At 53.3% G+C, this 22,791-nt stretch overlaps 1 protein-coding gene across 6 annotated transcripts; it reads left to right on the top strand.

The window, feature by feature from the left end:
• The first annotated feature begins 737 nt into the window (after positions 1 to 737).
• Positions 738 to 22,584, top strand: Dnajb12 (DnaJ heat shock protein family (Hsp40) member B12). 6 transcript variants are annotated; one of them, XM_059281780.1, is made up of 10 exons: positions 738 to 1,008; positions 12,268 to 12,448; positions 13,429 to 13,574; positions 15,090 to 15,275; positions 15,357 to 15,436; positions 17,149 to 17,258; positions 18,536 to 18,708; positions 19,692 to 19,789; positions 20,844 to 21,277; positions 21,913 to 22,584. In XM_059281780.1, exons 1-9 carry the CDS (start codon positions 876 to 878, stop codon positions 20,871 to 20,873), a joined length of 1,137 nt encoding a protein of 378 aa, XP_059137763.1. In that variant the 5' UTR covers positions 738 to 875; the 3' UTR covers positions 20,874 to 21,277; positions 21,913 to 22,584. The 6 variants fall into 6 exon arrangements, with proteins under 6 accessions (XP_059137763.1, XP_059137759.1, XP_059137762.1 ...); XM_059281776.1 differs by having other exon boundaries at positions 793 to 1,008; positions 19,692 to 19,837; XM_059281779.1 differs by having other exon boundaries at positions 793 to 1,008; positions 19,692 to 19,843; positions 20,844 to 21,273.
• The last annotated feature ends 207 nt before the right edge of the window (positions 22,585 to 22,791 follow it).

The raw sequence follows: 22,791 nt of genomic DNA, 5'->3' as shown, positions 1-22,791 counted from the left end.
AACAAAAAAACAAAAACAAACAAAATTTTTTTTAACTTTGATTGGGCTTACTGTTGTAGTTTCTTGTCAAACCATAATGTAAGGGCTAAGACATAACCGGTGGATCTGGACAAGTGGAAGTCATGGGCAACCTTCACGAAGTTGCTGTCACTGGAGTGGGAGGTCCGGCTGAGCCGCATGCTGACTGGCTCCACTCCGTAGGGACTCCTGTAAGCTCCTCCTCCTCCTCAATCCCCCAACTACTCCGCCACGAAAATCCCCATTCCGAGCCTTTACATGTCTGTCGTTCTTTCCACTCGAACCACCCTTCCTTCAGACAGTCACATGTCCCTGTTCCTCCAGAATTCTGTAAAATGAGCTTCTGATATAATTAAGCTATTTTAAATAGCAGCCCCTCCCCTCGATCTCCCTCTTTTTCGCTATGTCCCTTCACTGTGTCACTATCTGCATGTATCCTGGACTAGTCTCCACTCACGAAAGCTCTGTGAGGACAGGGCTTTGTTTTGACACCACTGCCACATCACACAAAGCCGTCTGACAAGCCCTGGGCATTCGGTTAACATCTATTCCATTAACCGTCTGGGACTGGAACGCCCAAGGCTACCACCAAGAACGGGAGCGCACCCGCAACTTCAGGACTTGCGCTGTAGAGCGGCCGCGCGTTCCAGCGCCTCCTTCCCCGCTCCAACGCCCCTTTCTTAGGAGACATACGGTAGGGCTTCCGCCCGGGTTCAACCCTCACTCCAATCCCGGGAAGGAGGGGCGGAGGGTTATGTCATCCTTCCGCGCCGGCCTGCCCCGCGACGCGCCGGCGGCTGGCGCAGCCCTTCGCTCGCCCGGCCTCCCCCTCCCTGGTTCCGCGCTCGGGTTCCGCCATGGAATCCAACAAGGATGAAGCCGAGCGCTGTATCAGCATCGCCCTCAAGGCCATCCAAAGCAACCAGCCCGAGCGGGCGCTGCGCTTCCTGGAGAAGGCGCAGCGGCTGTACCCGACGCCACGAGTCAGCGGTGAGTGGGAGGCGCCGCGGGGACCGAGGGGGACATTAGCACCGATGGGGGGAACACGGGAACGGACCGACGGGAGCAGTTGGCGGAGGGGGGAGGGGTGGCGAGGCGCGGCTACGCCTGCGCACTGCTGCGCGCGGGCGCTGCTGGGATTCGTAGTCCCGCGGTCTGGCGCCTCGGTGGGATGCTGGACCCCTGGGGACCTCCGAGGGCCTGGCTCTCAGGCCTTTCCAGTGCTCGTGGAACCCTCTGGTGTAGGAGGTCTCTGGGAAGGAGACGCGCTGGGAGAGCAGGCGAAGAGAACTCGCGTGAAAGCGAAAGCGAACTACTTTTCCCAGGGGGCTGTTGGGTGGCTCAGGGCCAGTGGCCGGCCTGGGAAATATTACAGTTCAGGAAAATAAACATAACTATTCTAAGGGAGAATGGGTTCTAGAGAGGGAAGGAATTCCTAGAAAGACAGCGTCGGATCTTCATTCGTTCGAATCAGAGAACCCTTCGCGAAATAAGCCACTCCACCTGCGAGTACTCCTGCAGTCTCTTGAACGCCGAATTTCGGGGTGGATGGATTGTTCAAGATCCCAGGCTCAGCCTCCCCATCCCACCTTCGTCCCCAACAGGCCTGGGTGGCGGGGCTTATGGACTGCTACGGCTGCTGAGTACCAGGCATCTCAGTAGGCTAGGGCTGAGATCTCCCAAACCAAGGAGGGAATAGTTAGCTTGTCTCTGCTACCCATGGCCTCACTTTACTTGGTCGTCTCTATTATTATTATTTTGTGTTTTTTTCGAGACAGGGTTCCCCTGTGTAACAGCTCAGGCTGTCCTGGAACACTCTTTGTAGACCAGGCTGGCCTCGAACTCACAGGGATCCGCTTCCCTCTGCCTCCCGGGTGCTGGGATTAAAGGTGTGGGTCACCACCGCCCGGCTGTCCTCTCCTTTTTTGTGTCTGTAATCTAAGTTCCCAAAGAAATTTAATACCGTCCGGAAGGAGAAAAACACAGGGTTTGTGCCAGTGGACTTAGTAAACTCTGACGTGTAGCCAATGTTCAGAGTTAAGAGACCCAGTCTCATCAAGATTGCTGCCATGTGACATTTCTTCTGAACTCGGGTTTCCTCATCTGCCAGGGAGTTGGAGCAGAAAATGTGAATGACAGGAGTACCCATAGCGCTTTTCAGTGTAGAAAGTTCCTGCCCATGTGTTTGTCATGAAGACAGCGCCATCCTTATATCTTCTGTAGATGAGAACTATCTCAGCAATTAGGGACTCAAGATATGACACAGCTAGAATTTGGAAAGCCCTGAGATGCCATACATGTTTATTAAAATGACAGGAAGAGCCTGCCCCTCACCTTCCCTGCCCACCTTTGGAAATGGAGAAAGGAGTGCTGGCCGACCAGGCGGCCGAATTCCTGAACTTTCCTCCCTCCCGACTCTGCAGGTTGATCTTTGGCCTGTGTGCCTTCTCTAGGAGAGGGTTTCGGTTGTATTTACCAGGACTGTTCCAGTAACTTGCTCAAGGTGCTCCCCTTTGGGATAATTCCGTCTCTATAAATGGGGAGCACGGTGGGATGCAAACTGTCAGAATTCCATCTGATTGCTGCTGGGAGCTAAGGAGCAGTTAAGAAAGCTGACGAAATAGGGCCTGTGGTGCACGGCAGAAGCCACCTGGGCTAGTTCAGGAACTTGGACAAGGTGTCCTTCCAGGGCTTGCTGTGTGTGTGTGTGTGTGTGTGTGTGTGTGTGTGTGTGTGTGTGTGGTGTGTTTTCACTCACTCTTGTGGAGGTTGGAAATAACTTGTTGAAGTCAGAGTCAGTTGTGTCCTTCCATCTGTGGGTCCCAGGGATCAAACTCGGGTAGTCGGGGTTGGCAGTAGGTACCTTCACTGTCTAAGCCGTCTCACAGGCCCACCTGTTGGATATTTGGTATGTCTTTGCTGGATAGAATATATGCCTCGTGTGTATAAACTAACAGCAGCCTTGCACTGAACTGACAAGAATGTAAGGCGAATTTAGGCCTGGGCTAGGGAAATGTTGATTAAGAAATATTAGGTGGCTGTCTACACTGAATGTTGTGGATCGGAGTTGGTTCCGGATGTTCATCCAGTACAACAGGTCGTTATAGGTGTGGTGGCCCATGCCTGTGATCCCTGAGCTCAGGAGGCTGAGGCAGAGAATTGCCTCAAGTGTGAGGGCAGCTGGGCCACATAGCAAGACCTCGTCTTTAAAAAAAAAAGGTAGCCGATGTTGAGAACCTATTTTGTTTGGCCTGCAAAGTTCACTCCTTGATGCCAAGTAGTTCAGCAGGATTGGCAAGATCCATACGGAAGCAAACTTCAGAGAAAAAGGACTGCAAGACAGGTGATAACCGTGATTTAACAGAAAAATAGGCATGCTTGTTTAGATGCTGAGGACTTAAGTGTAGTTAAGAAAATTCCAGTCCCTACCACCTGTGAGTTCACAGTTTTGGGGGAAAGGATGGTGTGGAGGATATTGCCTGACCATTACATTATAAGCTGGTGGGAGCACTGTAATGAGGGCACACAAATAGTGTTATCTCACAGAGGGAAAGGTTACAGGCTGTAAGGAATGAAGCAACAATCAGCCGGGCGGTGGTGGCGCAAGCCTTTAATCCCAGCACTTGGGAGGCAGAGGCCGGTGGATCTGAGTTCTAGTCAGGGCCAGCCTGGTCTACAGAGTGAGTTCCAGGATAGCCAGGGCTGCAAAGAGAAGCCCTGTCTTGAAGGGGGAGGAGGAGAAAGAGAGAGAGAGAGAGAGAGAGAGAGAGAGAGAAATTAGGTAACATTCAAACTTCATTTTGTTGGAAGGGACAGGAAAGGCATTCTGGGAGAAGACCTGGAGGCTGGAAGTTTGAAAAGATTTGGGCAAGCTGCCGGGCGGTGGTGGCATACGCCTTTAATCCCAGCACTTGGGAGGCAGAGCCAGGCGGATATCTGAGTTCGAGGCCAGCCTGGGCTACAGAGTGAGTTCCAGGACAGGCACCAAAGCTACACAGAGAAACCCTGTCTCAAAAAACCAAAAAAAAAAAAAAAAGTGGAATAGGGCCCGACTGTGGAACTCCTCCTTTCCTGCTAGACCAAGGTTTTTCACTCTCTTCTGTATAGAGGGAACTAGAGAGGTTTGGTTTATTGGGAGAGGCAGCTGAGTTGGTCATACCCTCCATGTACACTTGGAAGGTAGAGTACCAGGCTAACAAAGCTAGCATAGGCTATGTAGCCAGTTGGAGTTCATAGTTAGCCTGGGCTAGAAGAAATGAAAAGGGGGAGGAATAATTTTCTTAAAGAAAACAGCATGAGGCCAGGTATGGCAGTGCATGCCTATAAGGAGAAGGTTGAGGTAGGAGATTGTTTGAGGCCAGCCTGGACTATATCATAGTGAGACTCTGTCTCAAAAAATAAAAATTAAAATAAAAAATTAAAAAAAAAAAAAACAGCCAGAAAAGGGGAAGGAGAGAGAGAGTGAGAATGGCCTAAAAGATGGATGAGAGGGTCCGTGACCCCGAATAGGTTAGGACAGGGTGATATCAGGAGGGATGCAGAAATGAAGAGCCATCGTGTGATAATGACGGACAAGATGGATGGATCAGCGCTGGGGAATTGGGGTCGACTTTTGTGACCTGAACGGGCCCCAGCCAAAAGAAACTAGATGGGAAGAGGTGGGCAGAATGGGAAGTGCTCGTGGAACATTCTTGGGCAGGGGGGTACCAGCCCAGGAGGAAGCCCCAGGTTCCAGCTGAAAGGCTGTTGTCACCGGTTTGTTGACCCTCCTTGGAAAGGAGCACAGCTGAGGTCACTGTGGGAAAGCCGGGGACATGGAGAAGCCGTTGCCCGGTAGACAGCCGTGTATCACACCTGCCCTTAGCCAGTGGGAGTGGGACAGAGCAGCAAGAGGACAGAGCCCTGGCAGGGGACGGAGGCTGTTGCCATGGAGCCATGGAGCCATGGAGTGGTCTGGTGCTGCAGAGGCCATGGGAGAAAGGGACAAGTCGAAGATTAGATGGGAAAGGGTGGAGGGCCGAAGTAGAGGCGTTGGTCCGTGAGAGGTAAAGGGCGGGTGAAGGGAGAGGTCGGCTAAGGGGCTCAAACAAGTGTTGAAGACGCTCCAGGGTTAGCTTTCACCGTGGAAAGGAGGAGAGGGGCTTGCAGCTCCTGTGGGGGGGCAGGGCAGGGAGACACCACGACCGGACAGCCGCACTGTGGGACAGGAACAGGACTGCTGGGAGCCACAGCAGAACTGACGCAGTCATTGTCTTTTTCTGGGAGTTTCTTTTTTTAAAAAGGTCTCATTCAAAAGCCTGGCCGGAACTCTCTCTGTAGACCAGGCTGACCTGAAACTCAAAGAGATCTGGCTGCCTCTGCCTCCCGAGTGCTGGGATTAAAGGCGTGTGCTACCGTGTCCAACTTCTTTTCTAGGATGCTCTGTCCAGCATCTGTCCACCTGATGGTCACTGGCTTCACCTGATACTTAGTGAAAGAACTGGGCATGGTGGGGACATGGTAGCATACATCTGTAAACGCAGCACTTGGGCAGCAGACAGGGAACAAGAGGATCTTACATTCCAGGTCAGCTTGGACTACATAGTGAGAATCTGTCTCAAAGAAAATAAAAGATAGCAAAGGGCTTGAGAATATAATTAGGCCTCAGTTTCCCTAGCAAGGAGAGAGTTGGCTGGATGAGGTACCTACAGCTCATATTACCCATGCTTCTGTGAAGTGGCTCAGTCTGGGGTCTGGGCAGAGTCAGAGAGACCACCCTGCAAGGTCATGGTAGAAGAGGGGACTCTTGGTTCCCAAGGGATTAGGGCCTTCAGGATCAGTGGGAGAAAGAATTCTAATACCAGTAAGACGCAGAGTGGAGCTGTCCATTTGGGTCAGTCCACCTTTGTGACTCCCCAGTCCTTCCGTTCTCTGTATTTTATTGAATTTTATTTGCTCCTCCAAGCATCCAGGGACAGGGGTCAAGTCTACACTGAGGAATTAGCCACTGAATGCCAAAGGCCCCAGTCTTCTCTGTCTCTGTCCCCAACCTGAGCTTTTTCCTTGACTCACTTTGAGTGCCCGGCACTCAGCTACTTACCTAACAATGAAAGTGGCAGGAACAGGTCACTCGTGACAGTTGCTAGCCACATGCTAAGCCCTGTCCACCTTCTCACACAGCTCTTAGGAGGGAAATGCCTAGAGAAGCTGGGTTAATTTATCCAGGAGGATCCTGCTGGCAAGTGACCTTGGCTGGGTCTCCGCCAGTGTGGAGCCAGACCCTGGTGTGAGGAAGGGCAAGAGGTCTTGGCAGCTGTAAATCTTCCACTAATACCTCAGTTGCCCTGTGGCCTTTCTCTTAGTGATTTCTCACCTTATTGTTTGTTTTGGGTTTTGTTTTTGAGACAGGGTCTTTCTGTGTAGCCCTGGCTGTCCTGGAACTTGCTTTGTAGACCAGGCTAGACTCAAACGCTAATGAAGATCCGCCTGCCTCTGCCTCCCCAGTGCTACAATTAAAGGTGTGCGCCACCATACTAGGCTCTTGTTTGATTGGTTTTCAACATTTTTTTTTTTTTCTTTCAAGAAACTAATGTTGAAACAATAGCTTCTCACGGTGGTGCCCAGGCTGGTGTCACACCCCTGGACGTTAGCAGTCTCCATGCCTCACATCCCAAGTAGCAGACCATGGTTCACACCTCCGTGGTTCACTGATCGAGACTCACGCTGAGGTCAACATTAAGCTGGCCTGGTACTTAACTCTTCTGTGTCTTGCACATTGTCTATCGGCCACTGAGTCACAGGGTTTGTATTGATGAGTCGGGATGAGACTTTATCACATGCTGCAGGCCTGTTGGAGGCATTCAGACCAGTGGAGAGGCCAGCAGCCAGAAGTCTTGTGTTTTCAGCTCTATCTGGAGCCTTCTGGATGATGCCGCGTCTATATATCCACTCCCCCTTTGGTTCTGCAGTGTAGGGAAATGAGAGTGACTGACCAATGGAACCGCCTAGAAAGCTTCCAGAGTCTTTGCTGAGGAGTACTTATGCAGCTGTGAGGATTGGATCAACAGTGAGGTTGCCCCCCGGGACGTGCATGGCAAGCTGAGCCTGGACCACAGACTGCTTCCAAAGAGGTGAAAACAGGCAGCGTGGTTCAGACCCCAGGGACCAGCTCCTCCCTCTGCCTCCGGGACCAGCCCCACTTCGTCTGTTGCTTTCTTGCTTTGCCTCCATGGCTGCCTGGTGTCTCATGGCACTGCCCTTGGCCTGAGTCACTCTAGCCGTCCCCAACCCATGCATAGCTTTCCTCCCCTCCCCAGGCAGCTGCTCCTCTGGCCAGTTGGTCACCCAGGTTGTGATAATTGGATGCCGTGCCAGTCTCCAAACCACGGGCACATGTTTTCTTATTTCTTCCTGATGCCATCACTCTGAGGAAACCGAGGTGCCAGTGTGTGTCACGGATCGGCTAGGGTTAGACTGCTGTGCATCTGGCCTCTGTGAACCTAACATCTGGAGTTCCTCCCTTCACGGGCACAGCTGGAGATAGCCACCGAGTTAAAGAGCGGGGACCTGTGCACCTCCGCCATAGCGCCTTCTCCCTAGGGGAGTGGCAGTGGGTGATGCCCCCTCCCTTCTGAGGCTGTTGTGGTGATGAAGTGAACTAATTTTTATAGACCATGTGCTGGTGCCCGCCTCACACACACTGAACAACTCTCAGTAACAGAAACGACCGTTAGCAATCAGCTGCGCTGGCGCACACCTGTGATCGCAGCATTTGGGAGGCTCACAATCTGGGGGCCAGCCTCGACTATATAGCAAGGTACTGCCTTCAAAACAGGAAAGGAAAAAAGATGGTTGCTACTAATCATGTTTGTTTGAGACAGTGTCCTACCCTGTGGCCCAAACTCTCTGTGTAGCCCAGGCTGGCCTCCAATTCAAAATCCTCCTGCCTCAGCATCCAGGAGCTAGGATTATGGCCAGGTGGTGGTGGTAGTGGTGGTGGTGGTGGTGGTACACGCCTTTAATCCCAGCACTTGGGAGGCAAAGGCAGATCTCTTAGTTCAAGGCCAGCCTGGTTTACAAAGCAAGTTCCAAAACAGGGCTACACAGAGGAAATCCTGTCTCAAAAACCGAGGGAGTGTGTGTGTGTGTGTGTGTGTGTGTGTGTGTGTCTGTCTGTCTGTCTGTCTGTCTGTCTGTCGAGGGGGGAGGGCTAGGATTACAGGTGTGCACCACTATACTCAGCTACTAACGCTTCTCCGGGTATTCCCTGGAGCTCAGTCAAAGCCTCCGCCCCCTATGTGCCATAAACTCTGCTGGCAGCTGCTCTGTTTGAATTGCCTCATCCTAGGGAGATAGAGCAAGTTTTCTGCACTGAGCCACCATGGCTGGGGTGCCGAGGTCCGCCAGAACCCAGTGCTCAGTTCCCAGCAAGCCTTGGGTGTGAGCGAGGTGTACAGTGTGGAAGGTGGCTGGCCCTCGGTGCGGAGCTGTGACTTCTGAGAGCAGGAAGAACTCTGGTCTGAGTGTGCCACGGTTCTTCCTGGCCCACAGGTGCCCTGGGTCCCAACAAGGATGCGGGTACATGTTTTTCCAGGGGCCTGACAAGAGCTGTGGGATTCTAGCCCAGACACTGCAGCCTCTTCTGACTCAGCATTTGCTAGGGTTTGGGGATGCCAAGTCAGAGGAAACCAAAAGCTTGGATTTGAATCACCATGATCCCGTTTTAGGGTGACATCTCATGTAGGCCCCAATGAAGTAGATGATTTGACATGGCCAGCTGTTTAAAAGGTATACCAATAGGGCTGGAGAGATGATGCAGCAGTTAAGAGCATTGGCTGCTCTTGGAAGGACCCAGGTTCAATTCCCAGCACCACATGGTGACTTACAACTCTCTGTAACTTCAGACCCAGGGGATGTGTGGACACCAGAATACACATGGTACACAGACATATGTGCAGGCAAAACACCTTTACACATGAAATAAATATGTATAAGCAATAATAATTGGGGCTTGGTGACTCACACCTGTAATCCCAGGATTCAGGAGGTGGAAGCAGGAAGTTTATCCTCAACTACATAGAAAACTGGATGCTAGCCTGGCCTACATTAGACCCTGCCTAAATAAATAAATAAAATATAACGTAGGGCTGAGGGAATTGCCACATGGTGAACATTTGCCTGGCGTGGTCCCTATCCCGGTTTCAGTCCCTAGGACCACAAAGAAATCCACTAGGAGAGACCAGCACAGGGATTTTCCTGAGTCCCCAGCTCTGGTCTCCTGGGACAGACTTACTCCCCCCATTCCTCATCACTGCTAAGCAAAGGCTCCAAGGATTGGCCTTCCAGCCAGCCCCACTGAATCAGACAGGCTGCTAACCCCCCCACCCCAGCAGAAGACTGTCCTCTGTACCCAGCGGAGGATGTCTCTTGAACATAATGCTTTGGACTTAAAGAATCTGAAGGGTCAGACTGGAGAACAGGCTTTAGCAGTTAAGAGCACTGGCTGAGTAAACCTTTAATCCCAGAACGCAGGAGGCAGAGGCAAGCAGATCTCTGAGTTCAAGGCTAGCCTGCTCTACAAAGCAAGGACCTGAGTTTGATCGCCAGCACCCACATGGCTCATGACATTCTGCAACTCCAGTTTCGGGGCTTCTGACCCCCTCGTCTGTCCTCTCTAGACTCCAGGCATGCATGTGGCGCACAGGCATCTGTGTGAGTAAAGCACCAGTACACACACACACAAAATTCGAATTAAAAAAGGAAGGAGTGGCCTGGGGTGTTGCTCTTGGGCAGAGCGCTTGCTCAGCATGCGTGAGGCCCAGGTTTGGCCCCCAGTGCTGCAAATAATAAAGTTCATTTGAAATGGATCCAAGGGAGGTAGCCCGTGCCTTCAGTCTCTGGTAGGCAGAAATGGAGGATCAGGATGTTCAAGGTTATCCTTAGCGATATAGGGAGTTCAAGGCCAGCCTGGACTGCAAAAATGTCCAAAACATAAAATCACCTATGCCCTAGAATTATACACTTAAAAGGGGTTAAGATTGAGAACTAGAAGATAAGTACTAAACCGGGTGGTGGTGGCACACGCCTTTAATCCCAGCACTCGGGAGGCAGAGCCAGGCGGATCTCTGTGAGTTCGAGGCCAGCCTGGGCTACCAAGTGAGTCCCAGGAAAGGCGCAAAGCTACACAGAGAAACCCTGTCTTGAAAAACTAAAAAAAAAAAAAAAAAAAAAAGAAGATAAGTACTAAGTCTGAGATGCTGACCACATAAGAATGAGGATTTACGTTGGGTGTGGTGGTGTACACCTTTAATCCCAGCACTCAGGAGGCAGAGGCAGGCCGATCTCTGTAAATTTGAGGCCAGCCTAGTCTACAGAGTGAGTTCTGGGACAGCCAGGGCTACACGGAGAAACCCTGGGGGGTGATGGGGGGGAGACAAAAACAAAAAGCAAAAAGAATGAGAACCTGAATCCAGACCCCCCAGCAACTAACAAAGCCCAGGCTGAGTTATGCACACCTGTGACCCCAGCACTGGGGTGGAGACAGGAGGATGGGAGGTGGGAAGTCCTCTGGCCAGCCAGTTAGCCAAGTCAGCAAGCCCCAGGTTCAGCTAGAAACCCTGTCTCAAAAAATAGTGTGGAGAGGAACTGAGGAAGACGTCCCCCGGTGACCTCTGGCCTACACACACAAAAGAGTTAAGATGGTGGATTTTCTGTTTTTACCACAATGAGGGAAAAACTACTGTTTTCAACTAAAAGGAAATAATACTATTAAATCTAAACTAGGAATATTAAACAGTTTATCATTCTGATGCACTGTGTTAATAAGCAAATGTTTAAACTAGGAAACACTAAAATTAACATGAACTTGGACTTAGTATTAGCTTTGCATTAATAATATGCACTTAATATTAAAGCATTTTCAAGAGCCCGTATAAAAATAGAAAACACAGCAGGAAGTAATGCTGAGGACAGGGTCCTCAAGAGTGTGATGCCGTGCTGAGGCTGGGTGTGGACCTGAGTTCAGTCAGTAGAAGAATAATTCAGAAAAGCGTAGTAAAGCAAACAAGGGCATTGAAATACCAAGGTAGCATCAAGCTTGGCATGGCGATGCTCACCTGTAATCCAGCCCTTGGGAAGCTGAGGCAGGAGGGCAGTGAATCTGAGACCAGCCTGGACTGCCTAGCGAGACCCTGTCCAAAAGATAGCAGAAGGAAAAGTAACTGAATTGTCGATCAAATACTGCTGGGTTCGTTAGTCAAACACAACGTGCTCTTCTTTGGATTGTATTTCTTCATGTGAGACAGGGTTTATGTGTATCTCAGCCTGGCTGGAAGTCATCGAGTACTGGGATCAAATCATGTGCTACCATGCCCCACTGTACATTTGCTCTCCTCTCTCCTCCTCCTCTCTGTCTGTCTGTCTTTCTCTGTGGTGTATGTGATTTGCATGAGGACTTGAGAGAGCAGTCTGGAGGAGTTGGTCCTCCTCCCGTTTGGGCCCTGGGGGTCGGCTCCGGTCCTTTGTCCTGGCTAAAGGCTCATTTTCCTGCCGAGCCAATCTCGCCCGGCCCTCTTGTTGTTTGAGGGTGTGGATGTGGGGTTTCTTTGGATTGTTGTTTGTTTGTTTGTTTGTTTGTTTGTTTGTTTTAGTGGAGTCTCACTGTGTGGGCCCGGCTGGCCTGGAACTCACCATGTTCACCAGGCTAGCCTTAAACTCAGAGACCCCCTTGCCTCTTCCTTTGCCTCAGAATGCTAGAATTAAAGGTGTACACCACCACACCCAGCTCCTCTTTTGTTGTTGGTTTTTTGAGGCAGGATCTCTCACACACCCCGACTGGCCTCAGGCTCCCAATGTAGTTGAGGGTCCTGAGAGCCAGGTTTTAAGAACTGGGGTTAAAGTGTGTGCCACCAGGATAGTTTATGTAGTAGTGCTGGGGCTTTGGGTCTATTAGCAAACACTGTACCAACCGACAAGTGTTTCTCTGTATAATTTATTAAGAAAGAAAATGAATGCATATGTAAACAGAATATCTGAAAATAAGGAAGGTAATTACTTTAGTTACTTGAATCACATGGATCTGTTAATAAAGTTAATATTGCTAATATTTTAAAATCTGTAATATTCCTATTCCTGAGAACTGGGGCCCCTAAAAGAACAGGCCCAAGTCAGGAGAGCAGTGGGCCTGCTGGAGAGGTGGTGAGTGGGATGCAGGGGTCGGCCTCAACAGACAGACCTGCCAAGTGACCCTCAGTGGCTTCTTTTCCTTCACAGCTCTGATTGAGTCCCTCCACCAAAAACCACAGTCTGCCGGTGATCAACCCCAACCCACAGACACATCTCGCACCACCCACAGGAAGGCAGGCGGGACGGAAACCCCCTCAGCCAACGGCGAGGCAGGAGGAGGAGAGAGCGTCAAGGGGTACACCTCAGAGCAAGTGGCCGCTGTGAAAAGGTAGAGGCCATGGGGTGGTGGGGACTGGGGAGGGCCAGGGAAGCCTTCCTCACTTCATCCTGTGGCCTGGAAGAGGTGGGAGCCAGGGCCTCACTGCCCACCCACCACCACAATCGCTGACAGTCCAGACTGGAGACGTTGCCGATCAATGCCTTCCTGGCCACCAGCCCTAAGCCTCCCACAGTCTGTTTACCACACAAAGACTCCGCCATCTTGCCCTCCAGATTCTACCCCCAGCCCTACCCCTAACAAAGGCCTTTTTAGACCAGAGCCTGTGGGCAGGAGGCAGAGGCAGAGTTAGGTCCCGAAGGCGGGCAGAGTGAAGCTCTCTAAGGCCTGACACCACCAGCCAGGACCACTCAGGACTAGGCCTTCCCAACCCTCCTTTCTCCCACCAGCTAGCCTCAGAATCCTTCTGAGGTCAAGTTCACACCTCCTGGCAGGCAAGCTGAGTATGAGTAAGTGTGACCAAGTGGTTTGTCAAAACCAGGCACAGTTTCAACCACATGCGTCCACTAGCTATAGCTGATAGAAGCAGACTCCAGGGCCTGGGAAGTCCTCAAGAGCGCCAACCAGTGTGGGCCCTCCACGGGCGCAGAAAGGGAGGTATGTCGCAACAGGAAGGCATTTCTTCAGGGTCCTGTGCTTGGGGTGAGCAGATGCCTACCATCGCCGTCAGCAGGATGCACCTGCCCCTGCCTCACAGACACTCAAGGTCCTTCCAAGGCAGCTTCCAGCAAGGGAGCCAAAAACAGCAGCGGCCCCTGTCAAAGCCTAACCTTGTGTTCACGGTGTTTCCAGCAGGCCCTGCCCAGTCCCCCTTGGCTTAAGCCAAGGGGCTCCCTGCGGTTCCCTCGCCCCCTCCAGGCAGACAGCTGACCCAGCTCTGGTCCCCGCACCTGCCCTGAGCCGTGTGTCACACACTGCTTGTTCCTACACCTCACCTCAGGCACCCTGTCACGCTCTTGTCCCCGTTCCAGGGTCAAGCAGTGTAAAGATTACTACGAGATCCTTGGGGTGAGCAGGAGTGCCTCAGAGGAGGACCTGAAGAAGGCCTACCGCAAACTGGCCCTCAAGTTCCATCCAGACAAGAACCATGCCCCTGGCGCCACCGAAGCTTTCAAAGGTAAGCCAGCCCTGGGGTGTGGGGGCTTTGTTGGTTAGTTTGCTTGGTTCTCTTCCTACATAGACTGGGCTGGCCTGGAACTCGCAGAGATCCCTCTGCCTCCGAAGTGCTGGGATTGTAGGTGTGCGCCACCATGTCCAGGCATTCTGGTGTTATCTCCTGTCTTAGAATACAGGGCCAAGGCAGCTCTCCCCAGATGTGGGGGCACGAGAAGGTAATCTCAGGTGTAATTGTACAAGCCCAGAAGCACTCCCTGAGAAGGTTCCAGTAGCCACCCCTAGCTGTATAGACTGCAGTCTCACACAGGCCAGCCCTGCCTCCCCTTTATTTTCTGGGTTCCAGGAAGAGTTTGGACGGCTTCTCCAGAGTCACACAGCACCTGGGGCAGGAGCAGACTCCTGACTCACACATCGGGCAGCAGTGCCCCTGTGCTGAGAGCCCCGGAATGGAGGCCTTCCTCAGGACACTTGTCAGGGTCAGCCTCCCACCACTGTCCCAGCCTGCACCAGGGACAGAGCGTCTGCTGGCTCCAGAGCCTGTTAGTGATTTGGGGAACGGGTGTGTCACCTCTGGCTTTATGCATTTAGATTGTCCTCTTCCCTCCTCTCAGGCACTCATGCGCACCGCCTCCATACCAGCCCTGGGTCGCGGGGCCTTGCATTTTCTTGGTCCCTGGGTACCGTTCCCCTTGGGGGATGGTGTGGTGAGGACTGTGAGCCTTGTTGTGCGGTACTGGGTCCGAGCAGCAGTCGGGTGGGAAGCCTGTGACAGTGATGTGACCTCGTCAGATGGGGAAGGAGGGTTCTGTCCTCCCTCCCAGGGCTACCCGCTCTGAAACAAGCCTGTAGCCCACTGCTGTGAGTGGGGAGAGCGTGGGGAGCAGGCCCTGGGAGGCGCTGGCCTGCGCTGGGAGCTCTGATGCTGGGAGCTCTGATGAGGAGGCCCCAGTGCCAAGCAGAAAACAGCAGCTGGGCCCTGGGCCCTGGGGAGAGCAGACTCATCCTGGCCGCACACCCAGACACACAGGAGTCTCCACCAGGAACCAGGGGGTTGCCCCATGCCGGCAGTGTCTGCCGCTCCCCCTTTACAACAGAGGGCCTCGGCGTCCATTGTTTGGAGTCACACTGTGACTGCAGGATTGTACTGCCCTGTCTGGGCACCCACAGATGAGAATGTGCGACGTAAAAGATCTTGAACAGGACACACCTGAAGCAGGTGTGTAGGCTCAGGCCTACAACCCCAGCGTAGAGGCAAGAGGATAAAGCATTGGAGGGCACCCTGGGCTACTTGGCAAGTTCCTGGACCATTCTGGCAGTCTAGATGATGTAGTGAGCCTGAGTGTTGATGCTCCTCACAGCCCAGACTGCAGACTAGGGTGCTCCTGATCACCTGCTCCCCAGTGCTCGCTCAACAAGCAGATTCCTTCCCCTGAGACCCGAAGGAAGCTAGCTCTGGGCGATATTGGGGCCCCACCTGCACCCAGCCTTCTAAGGCCTGATCTTTTCACCCCTCCAGCCATCGGCACAGCCTACGCCGTCCTCAGCAACCCAGAGAAAAGGAAACAGTACGACCAGTTTGGTGACGACAAGAGCCAGGCTGCCCGGCACGGCCACAGCCATGGGGACTTCCACCGGGGCTTTGAGGCCGACATCTCCCCTGAAGACCTCTTCAACATGTTCTTTGGTGGCGGCTTTCCTTCCAGTAAGTCCACAGGCCGCTCCCCCTGGGGGTGGCGATGGGGTCTGAAAGCGGTACCCCTGACTCGGTCCTTCCACATTTCAGGTAACGTCCACGTCTACAGCAATGGCCGAATGCGATACACCTACCAGCAGAGGCAGGACCGCAGGGAGAACCAGGGTGATGTGAGTGACCAGGGGCTGAGTGGCACCCCGGGCCCCTAGGGAAAGCCCCAGAGAAGGAGTAGTCTTGATCCACTCAAGACACTCTGAAGCCAAGGAGCCGTCTTTGCTCCCTCCCGGTGCCATTCTGCTAAGGGACACCAGGGGGAGCCACACTCCATGTTGCTAATACTTGGGCTTCTATCAGGGAGTATAAGACGGAAGCTTCTCCACCTCCAGGCCGCTTCTAATATGAGTAATTTTTGTGGAGGCCATTTGTTCTTAAGGCTGAGGTAATGTTTTCTGAGCGATGGGAAGTTAAAACACCATGAGAGAATAAAAAGGCCTGCGTGGGTACTCAGCCTTCTAGAAAGTGAGTAAAAGCTTTATAACTAGGCAGTGTTTCAGATGCACTGGGGATGCCACGGATCAACACAGCCAGCTGGCGGAGACCCAGGCACTGCCGTCCGCTAGTGAAGAGCATTCACCAGGGACACGTGCTTGTGCATGCTCCCCACACACTCCCCCTCACACCTCTCTCCCTCCCCTGACTCCCCCTCACACCTCTCTCCCCCTCACACCTTTCTCCCCCCTCCCTCCCTCTCCCTCCCCATCACACCTATCCCCCCCACTCCCCCTCACACCTCTCTCCCTCCCCCCCACTCCCCCTTACATCTCTCTCCCTCCCCCTCCCTCCTCCTCACACCTCTCCCTCCCCCACACACCCCTCACACCTCTCCCTCCCCCACACACCCCTCACACCTCTCTCCCTCCCCCACACACCCCTCACACCTCTCTCCCTCCCCCCTACTCCTCCTCACACCTCTCTCCCTCCCCCCTACTCCCCCTCACACCTCTCTCTCTCCCTCCCCCCACTCCCCCTCACACCTCTCTCTCTCTTCCCCTTCCTCCCTCCTTCTCTCTTTCCCCCTCTCTCTTTGGAGAAAAGACCTTGAACCCCCTGCCTCCACCTTCCAAATACTGGGATTAAGCTTGAGGCACCACACCTAGCATACGTGTTTGTGGGGGGAGGCTTGGTTTTTGTTTGATTGTTTTGGTTTTTGAGACAGAGTCTCGCTGACTGGCCTAGAACTTGCTCTGTAGACTGTTCGTCTGGAACTCAGAGATCCGCCTGCCTCTGCGTCCTGCGTGCTGGGATTAAAGGCCTGGGCCACCGTGTCCAGCACTGTTTTTAGTTGAGACAGAATTTTGCTATGTAACCATGGCTGCTCTGGGGATCCAACTTTGAACCGTCCTGCCGTCTGCCCCCACAGTGCTAGGATTATAGGATGTCTTTATAGCTGACATGCAGAAGAGAGTTTAAAATCAAAATTATGGTGTAAGGAATTTATTTCTACTTGTCTTGTTTTTGTTCTAAGAATCAAACGCAAGACCTTGTTCGTGCTGGAAAAGCATACCACAGACTACACCCCAGCCCTTTAATTAGCTGCTTTTCTATCAGCAGAATATTTGTGTGGCTCAAAATTCAAAAAGCCGTGGACTGTGAAAGTCTGTCTCCCCAGGCCTGCCTCCCTTCTCCTGAGCACCACTTCCACTAATTGGTGGTTGTTCCTTCTTGAGTATCTTCATAGTGCTCGCCAGTGGTTGCTTTGTCTTTTTCTGGAAAAGCTGTCAAGCTTCTTCCCTGGGGGAGACCTTTGGGAGGGAAGGGAGGGCATCCCAGCCACCAGGTGCCATTATTAGAGAGCTCTGACTATTGACTGTCTTCCCTTCAGGGCGGGTTAGGAGTATTCGTCCAGCTGATGCCCATCCTCATCCTCATCCTGGTGTCTGCGCTCAGCCAGCTCATGGTGTCCAGCCCACCCTACAGTCTGAGCCCGAGACCGTGAGTACAGGCCCCGGGACAGCCCAGCACAGCAGGGAACCTCAGTCCCCATCAGAGCTCTGCCTTCCCAACCTAATCTGTGGGATGCCCAGTCGTAGTAGAAAACTGGCTTAGGTCAAGAAGGACACTGTCTCTGAGCCGGGCCCCTCAGACTTTGGAGGATTGTGGTTCCTCGGAAAGCACCAAAGAAGTTCCAGGCCTCTCCTTGAGGCAACACATGCACACTGTCCTGCGTGATTTCAGAAACGTGACTCTGCACCTTTGCTGACCCTAAGAGGTCCTCTGCTCTTACAGCCTGCTTAAAGCCCTAAGAAAGAACAGGTTTAGTCAGTCAGAGGAGGGTGGCTTACATCCTACCTTCTACATGGAGAGCTGTGACCCCGGATGAGTCATGTAGCCTTGGTTCCCTCATCTGTGAAATGGAAACAATAGCGTCCACCTACTTGGAAGAATTAATGAGTAACGTATTTGAGATGTCTAACTCACTGGACGTGCTCGGCATTGTTTGTTGAGTGGATACTCAATCTCAACGGCCAGTGGTTGACTTGGGTGACTTAGTTGACTCTCCTCGAAGGTGTCAGTGCCTGGAACAGTAGGGTCTCAGCTTCTGCTGATGCAAGCCCATAGCTCCAATCCCTTGGCCTGCCTCCTGCCTGAGGCCCCACCAGGCTTCCTCAGCCAGCAGGGGGCAGAGTTGGCCTCTGCTCCTACAGCAACCCTGCTTGCCTGGAGCCTGATGCAACCCCTCCGGCAGCTAGAGACAGATAAAGAATGCCAGTGTCGTCTTTGCTGGGGCCGCCCACCCTGGAGCAGTGGCTCCTCTTGGGTGTCATGGCTTCTCTGTTGCCTGCAGATCCTGTGGCTGCAGCTTCTTCTTGACATTTGTTCCTTTTTGCTTTTTCTTGTGGAGTTGAGAATGAACTCCTAACTCATGCTGACACACCATTTAGAGGCTCAGAACTCTAGGTAGGCCCTGGGCATCCATGAGCTTAGAGGCATGGAAGGCAGAGCCCACACCCTTGCCAAGACCAGCTTCCCAGACCAGCATCTCTCCTCAGAAAGGGCTTCTCCCCACATGCCCCAGCTCTCAGCAGAGAACCTGAAGGTGGAGTTCGCCATAGGCTGAACTATTCGTGGGGGGGTGGGGGGGCACTCCGCCTTTGCTGCAGACTTTCATTTTGGGGAACCAGCTGTGCCTGTGGCCTGTGTGGCACCTCCTGCCACTGGGCCACCCCCCTTCTGGCTGCCCACTTTGTGCCTGGTGTGTTTCTGGTCAGGTCGGTGGGCCATGTCCACAAGCGAGTCACCGACCACCTGAGCGTCGTGTACTATGTGGCAGACACCTTCTCTGAAGAATACACGGGCTCCAGCCTCAAAACAGTGGAACGGAACGTGGAAGATGATTATATCGCCAACCTCCGAAACAACTGTTGGAAGGAAAAGCAACAGAGTGAGTGTGCGTGCGTGCGTGCGTGCATGCGTGTGTATGTGTATGCATGCCCTCGTGTATATGCATGCACTGTATGTTATGTGTGGGTGTGCAAGTGTGTGTACCTGTGGATACACATGCGTGTGTGTTCTCGAGCATGGGAGGGTGGGGGTGGGGGTGAGGGTAGTTGGAAAGGGATGGTGAGGAACCATGCTTGAGAATAGAAAAACCCTACTTGGGTTGGGGGTTTAGCTCAGTGGTAGAGCGCTTGCCTAGCAAGCACAAGGCCCTGGGTTCGATCCTCAGCTCCAGGAAAAAAAAAGAAAAAGAAAAACCCTACTCACGTGCTACCCAACACCTGGCCCTGCCCTGTGCCAGCCACCTCCCTGCCAAGACTTGAACTCCAATCCTGGGTTCCCCTGGGGCTGCAAACCCAAGGCCATTGGATGATTTCATTGAAGTCCCCATGAGTCACTAGAGCCTGTTGTAGTTACTAGAGGTGAATGTCTAAGAGACAGATTGGAACCCTTGGCCACCCACAGCTCATGTACCTGCTCTATCTGTGAGACGATGGGGCTGTGGGACAAGGATCGTGGGTTCTCTGCCGGGCAGGCCTCCCCCATGTTCTGTGGGACAAGGATCGTGGGTTCTCTGCCGGGCAGGCCTCCCCCATGTTCTGTGGGACAAGGATCGTGGGTTCTCTGCCGGGCAGGCCTCCCCCATGTTCTGTGGGACAAGGATCGTGGGTTCTCTGCTGGGCAGGCCTCCCCCATGTTCTGTGGGACAAGGATCGTGGGTTCTCTGCCGGGCAAGCCTCTCCCATGTTCTGTGGGAAAGTCACCTCTCTTCCTAAGGGGGAGCTCAGTCTCTGCTGCTCCGGGTTCTCCCCACCTGGGAGGCCAGCCCTGCCCCAGCTCCTGGTCCTTCTTCCTGTTTCTCCAAGTGGCTCAGGCCGTGAACCCCAGGCGGTCCTGGAGGCCTGAGCATACCCTGTTTCTTTGCAGAGGAAGGCTTGTTATACCGGGCCCGTTACTTCGGGGACACAGACATGTACCACAGAGCACAGAAGATGGGCACCCCGAGCTGCAGTCGGCTGTCAGAGGTGCAGGCCTCCCTGCATGGATAGTTCTGGGCCAGCCACAGCACCCAGGTCCAAGTATGAGCCAGGACTGCTTCTCTGCTGCAACTCCTGGCAGCCTTGGCCTTGGTCATGAGCAGAGCGGGGGAGGGGGGGGGGGAGCCTGGTGATGATGGCAGAGACTCTCTTCACATCCTGACATGAGGCAGCTCTGGGCACTTTGGAAAACAAGCCTGTGGCAGCCCGCCAGTCACCCTGCCCTATTGACCCTGTTCTCCTGTACCCTCTTCAGGGTTCCAGGACAGGGGGTACCCAAAAGGCAGACAGAGTGGGGACCTTGTGGTTCCTTACCTCTTCCAATAATCAAGCCACCTCCCATTTCCCAAGCCTGAGCCCGTCACATATTAGTGGGTCTCAAACGGCCCCTCACATACGGTACCCCCACTGAAGACAGGCAAGTCCATGGGGAGTTAAGTGGGCAAAAGCAGGAGGAAATGAGCGGGTTGAACCAGCCCATCAGCAGACAGGAGAGGTGTGTGGGCCCCTGACCACTCCCTCTCTGGTGGGATCTGAGGCCCTCACTCCAGTGCTCTGCACCTGGGAGCCTGGGAGCCACGAGCCGAGCATCCGGCCCCACCCAGGCATCTCCCCTGTGGTCTTGAAGAAGGGAACAAAAGGTCACAAGTTCAGGGTCAAAAGCAGCCACTGAGCACAGAAGGGGTGGGGAAAAGTGAAAGTTGCTATTACCAGGCACCCCACCCCCTCCACCCCTTCCCCTGCATGTGGGTAATGGGCTCAGTTCCCAGTGCCCGGAGCGGGTAGCCTGGCCCAAGCCCAGCGGAGTGTGGGCAGAGCCAGGAGTTTTTGGCACAGGTACCCTGCCTACCCCTTCCTTTGCCTGTGTCCCCTGACTCAGAGCCAGCTGCAGACTGCTCCAGGGCCACACGTTAGCTCAGCTCAGCTTGGGGCAGCTCATCACACTGCAGAGGACCTGGGCAGGGCCAGCTGCTCGGGTGTGGGGCTGAGCTGGAGGTGCCTGCCACAGCTGCTCACCTAACTGTCTCCTTCTCCTCCCCAGACTATGAAATCCCTGGAGAACTTTTGGTGACACACACTGAGCCAAGGTGATGGACTGTATATTTAAGGAAAGACAGACACAGGAAAAAATTTAAGTGGAACTGGAGGCCGAACACCGCACAACTCCCCTCTCAGCCAGTGACTGGAGAAAGCTCTTAGGACAGACAGAAAGCCTGCTGCAGGGCTGCTTCCTCCCCTCCCAAGGGCTGGCAAGAAGCTCCACATCACCAGCTCCTAGGATACAGAAACCATGGCAACGAAAGTAGAATCTAAAACTTGCAGCAAATGTCTGTGGGGAAGGACTGGGGGAGGGGACACCCCACTGTCTCTCCTCCCCCCTCCCAGGGGCCAGCACCAGTCACCTCACAGGAGAAGCCAGGCATAGGCCAAGGAACCGAGGAGAGAATTCCCAGAGAATGTAACAGGAATGCGTATGTATGTATATATATCTATTTATATGTAAATAGACATATATAAAGATATATATATATATATAAAGTCTTTTTTTAACTGTGCAGGGATTGGGTTAAGCTGTTCAGCTGATTTCTTCCATATTTTAGAAAATGAGGCCTGTTGGGGAAGACAGCCTGGTTTTCAAAAGCTAGACAGTAGCCGTAGCTGACCGTATATACGGAACGTCAGGTCGGATGCTCTTCGCGTCCTCCTTAGCCCCAGCCTGGCTTCGATGGCAACAGTAATCATGGTGGTATAAACGCATAGAAAACTCCCAAAGGTCTCCAGGCTCATGGTTAGCAGGCGAGAAAGGTACCCCTGGAGATAGATAGCTGGTCAGTGTTGGGCCACGTCCTTGGCCAGCCTCAGGCGGGCTCTCTGCTGTAGTGCCCAGGAGCGCTGCAGCCAGTCCCCTGCCCATACCTCTTCCCCACCCAGGTCCCCAGGTGGGTTTGCCTTACGAGGGCCACAGGGCACAGCTCCACCATTGCCAACAGGCTCTCTGTAAGTTGGGCACCAAGGACTCCCGAAGGCTCTTCATCTGGGCGTTGACCGCAGTGCAGCCCGGCTTGTGAAGAAGAGCCCGTGCCCGTGGGTACCTGTCTTTATCTCCACAGTGGACTCCACCAGGCCTCTACTCACGGGATGAAGAATCCACCACAACCAGAACGGCTTTCCCCTTCAGATGAGGAATTTTCTCAAAACAGCCATTGCTGCCAGGGGAAGTAGGGAGCTTTCATCTACTCCCACGACTACAGTGGGCCTCTGGGAACTGCCATTTCCCGTTTTCCTGTGGCGGTGGATGTGGCCGTGGCCGTGGCACCCTGCCGTCTTCCAAAGCCTTACTTCCCCAAGCTGCCAGCCCAGAGGTGGCATCTGTCCCCCCAGGGTGTCTCTCTCTCTCTCTCTCTCTCTCTCTCTCTCTCTCTCTCTCTCTCTCTCTCTCTCAACCTCTCTCAACCCCCTAACAAATAGGATTCTTGCTGGTAAAGGAAGTTTGGTTAGGAATATCAAATCTGGTTTTTTTAAAACAAGGTCCCACCCTGCAATGAAGTGGCCACCCTGGCCTAGAGAGATCATGAGAACTGGACGCGGGCCAGAGGACCCCACCCACAGTGGCCCTGGTGCTCTGCCTCCACCACCCCAACTGTCTGGTCTTGGTACCTGTCCCTAGAGGGGCTGAGCCACGTGCAATAAGAACATAGATCCTAAAGGATCCCCCAAGACGCTGTATTTCTTGAATTAGAATTCTGAAATTGTACATCTATAAATATATGTTTATTATGTGACTGGCAGTGGTGGGTCTGCATTGAGCAGGGGAATGGGGCAGGGTGGACCCACCAACTGCCATTGACACCATCCAGCCTGTGCCTCAGGAGCTCCTGACCCTCCTGACAAAGGGGCTCAGGTGGCGCTGGGGTTGTAGAATGTGGTGCCCCAGGCATCAGTCCTAGACGGGACCTGCTCACCACCCCTTGACACATTGTTTTTCCTGG

Source organism: Peromyscus eremicus, chromosome 16_21 (assembly GCF_949786415.1).
Source record: "Peromyscus eremicus chromosome 16_21, PerEre_H2_v1, whole genome shotgun sequence".
Taxonomy (NCBI): Eukaryota; Metazoa; Chordata; class Mammalia; order Rodentia; family Cricetidae; genus Peromyscus; species Peromyscus eremicus.
The sequence above is the reverse complement of the archived record's forward strand: the minus strand, read 5'-3'. Positions and strand labels throughout refer to the sequence as shown.

Coding starts and splice junctions, on each gene's coding strand:
- Dnajb12 (XM_059281780.1), top strand. CDS start 876: ATGGAATCCAACAAGGATGAAGCCGAGCGCTGTATCAGCATCGCCCTC. Junction 15,276..15,356: donor TGGTGGCGGCTTTCCTTCCA/GTAAGTCCACAG, acceptor TCCACATTTCAG/GTAACGTCCACGTCTACAGC. Junction 18,709..19,691: donor TTGGAAGGAAAAGCAACAGA/GTGAGTGTGCGT, acceptor GTTTCTTTGCAG/AGGAAGGCTTGTTATACCGG.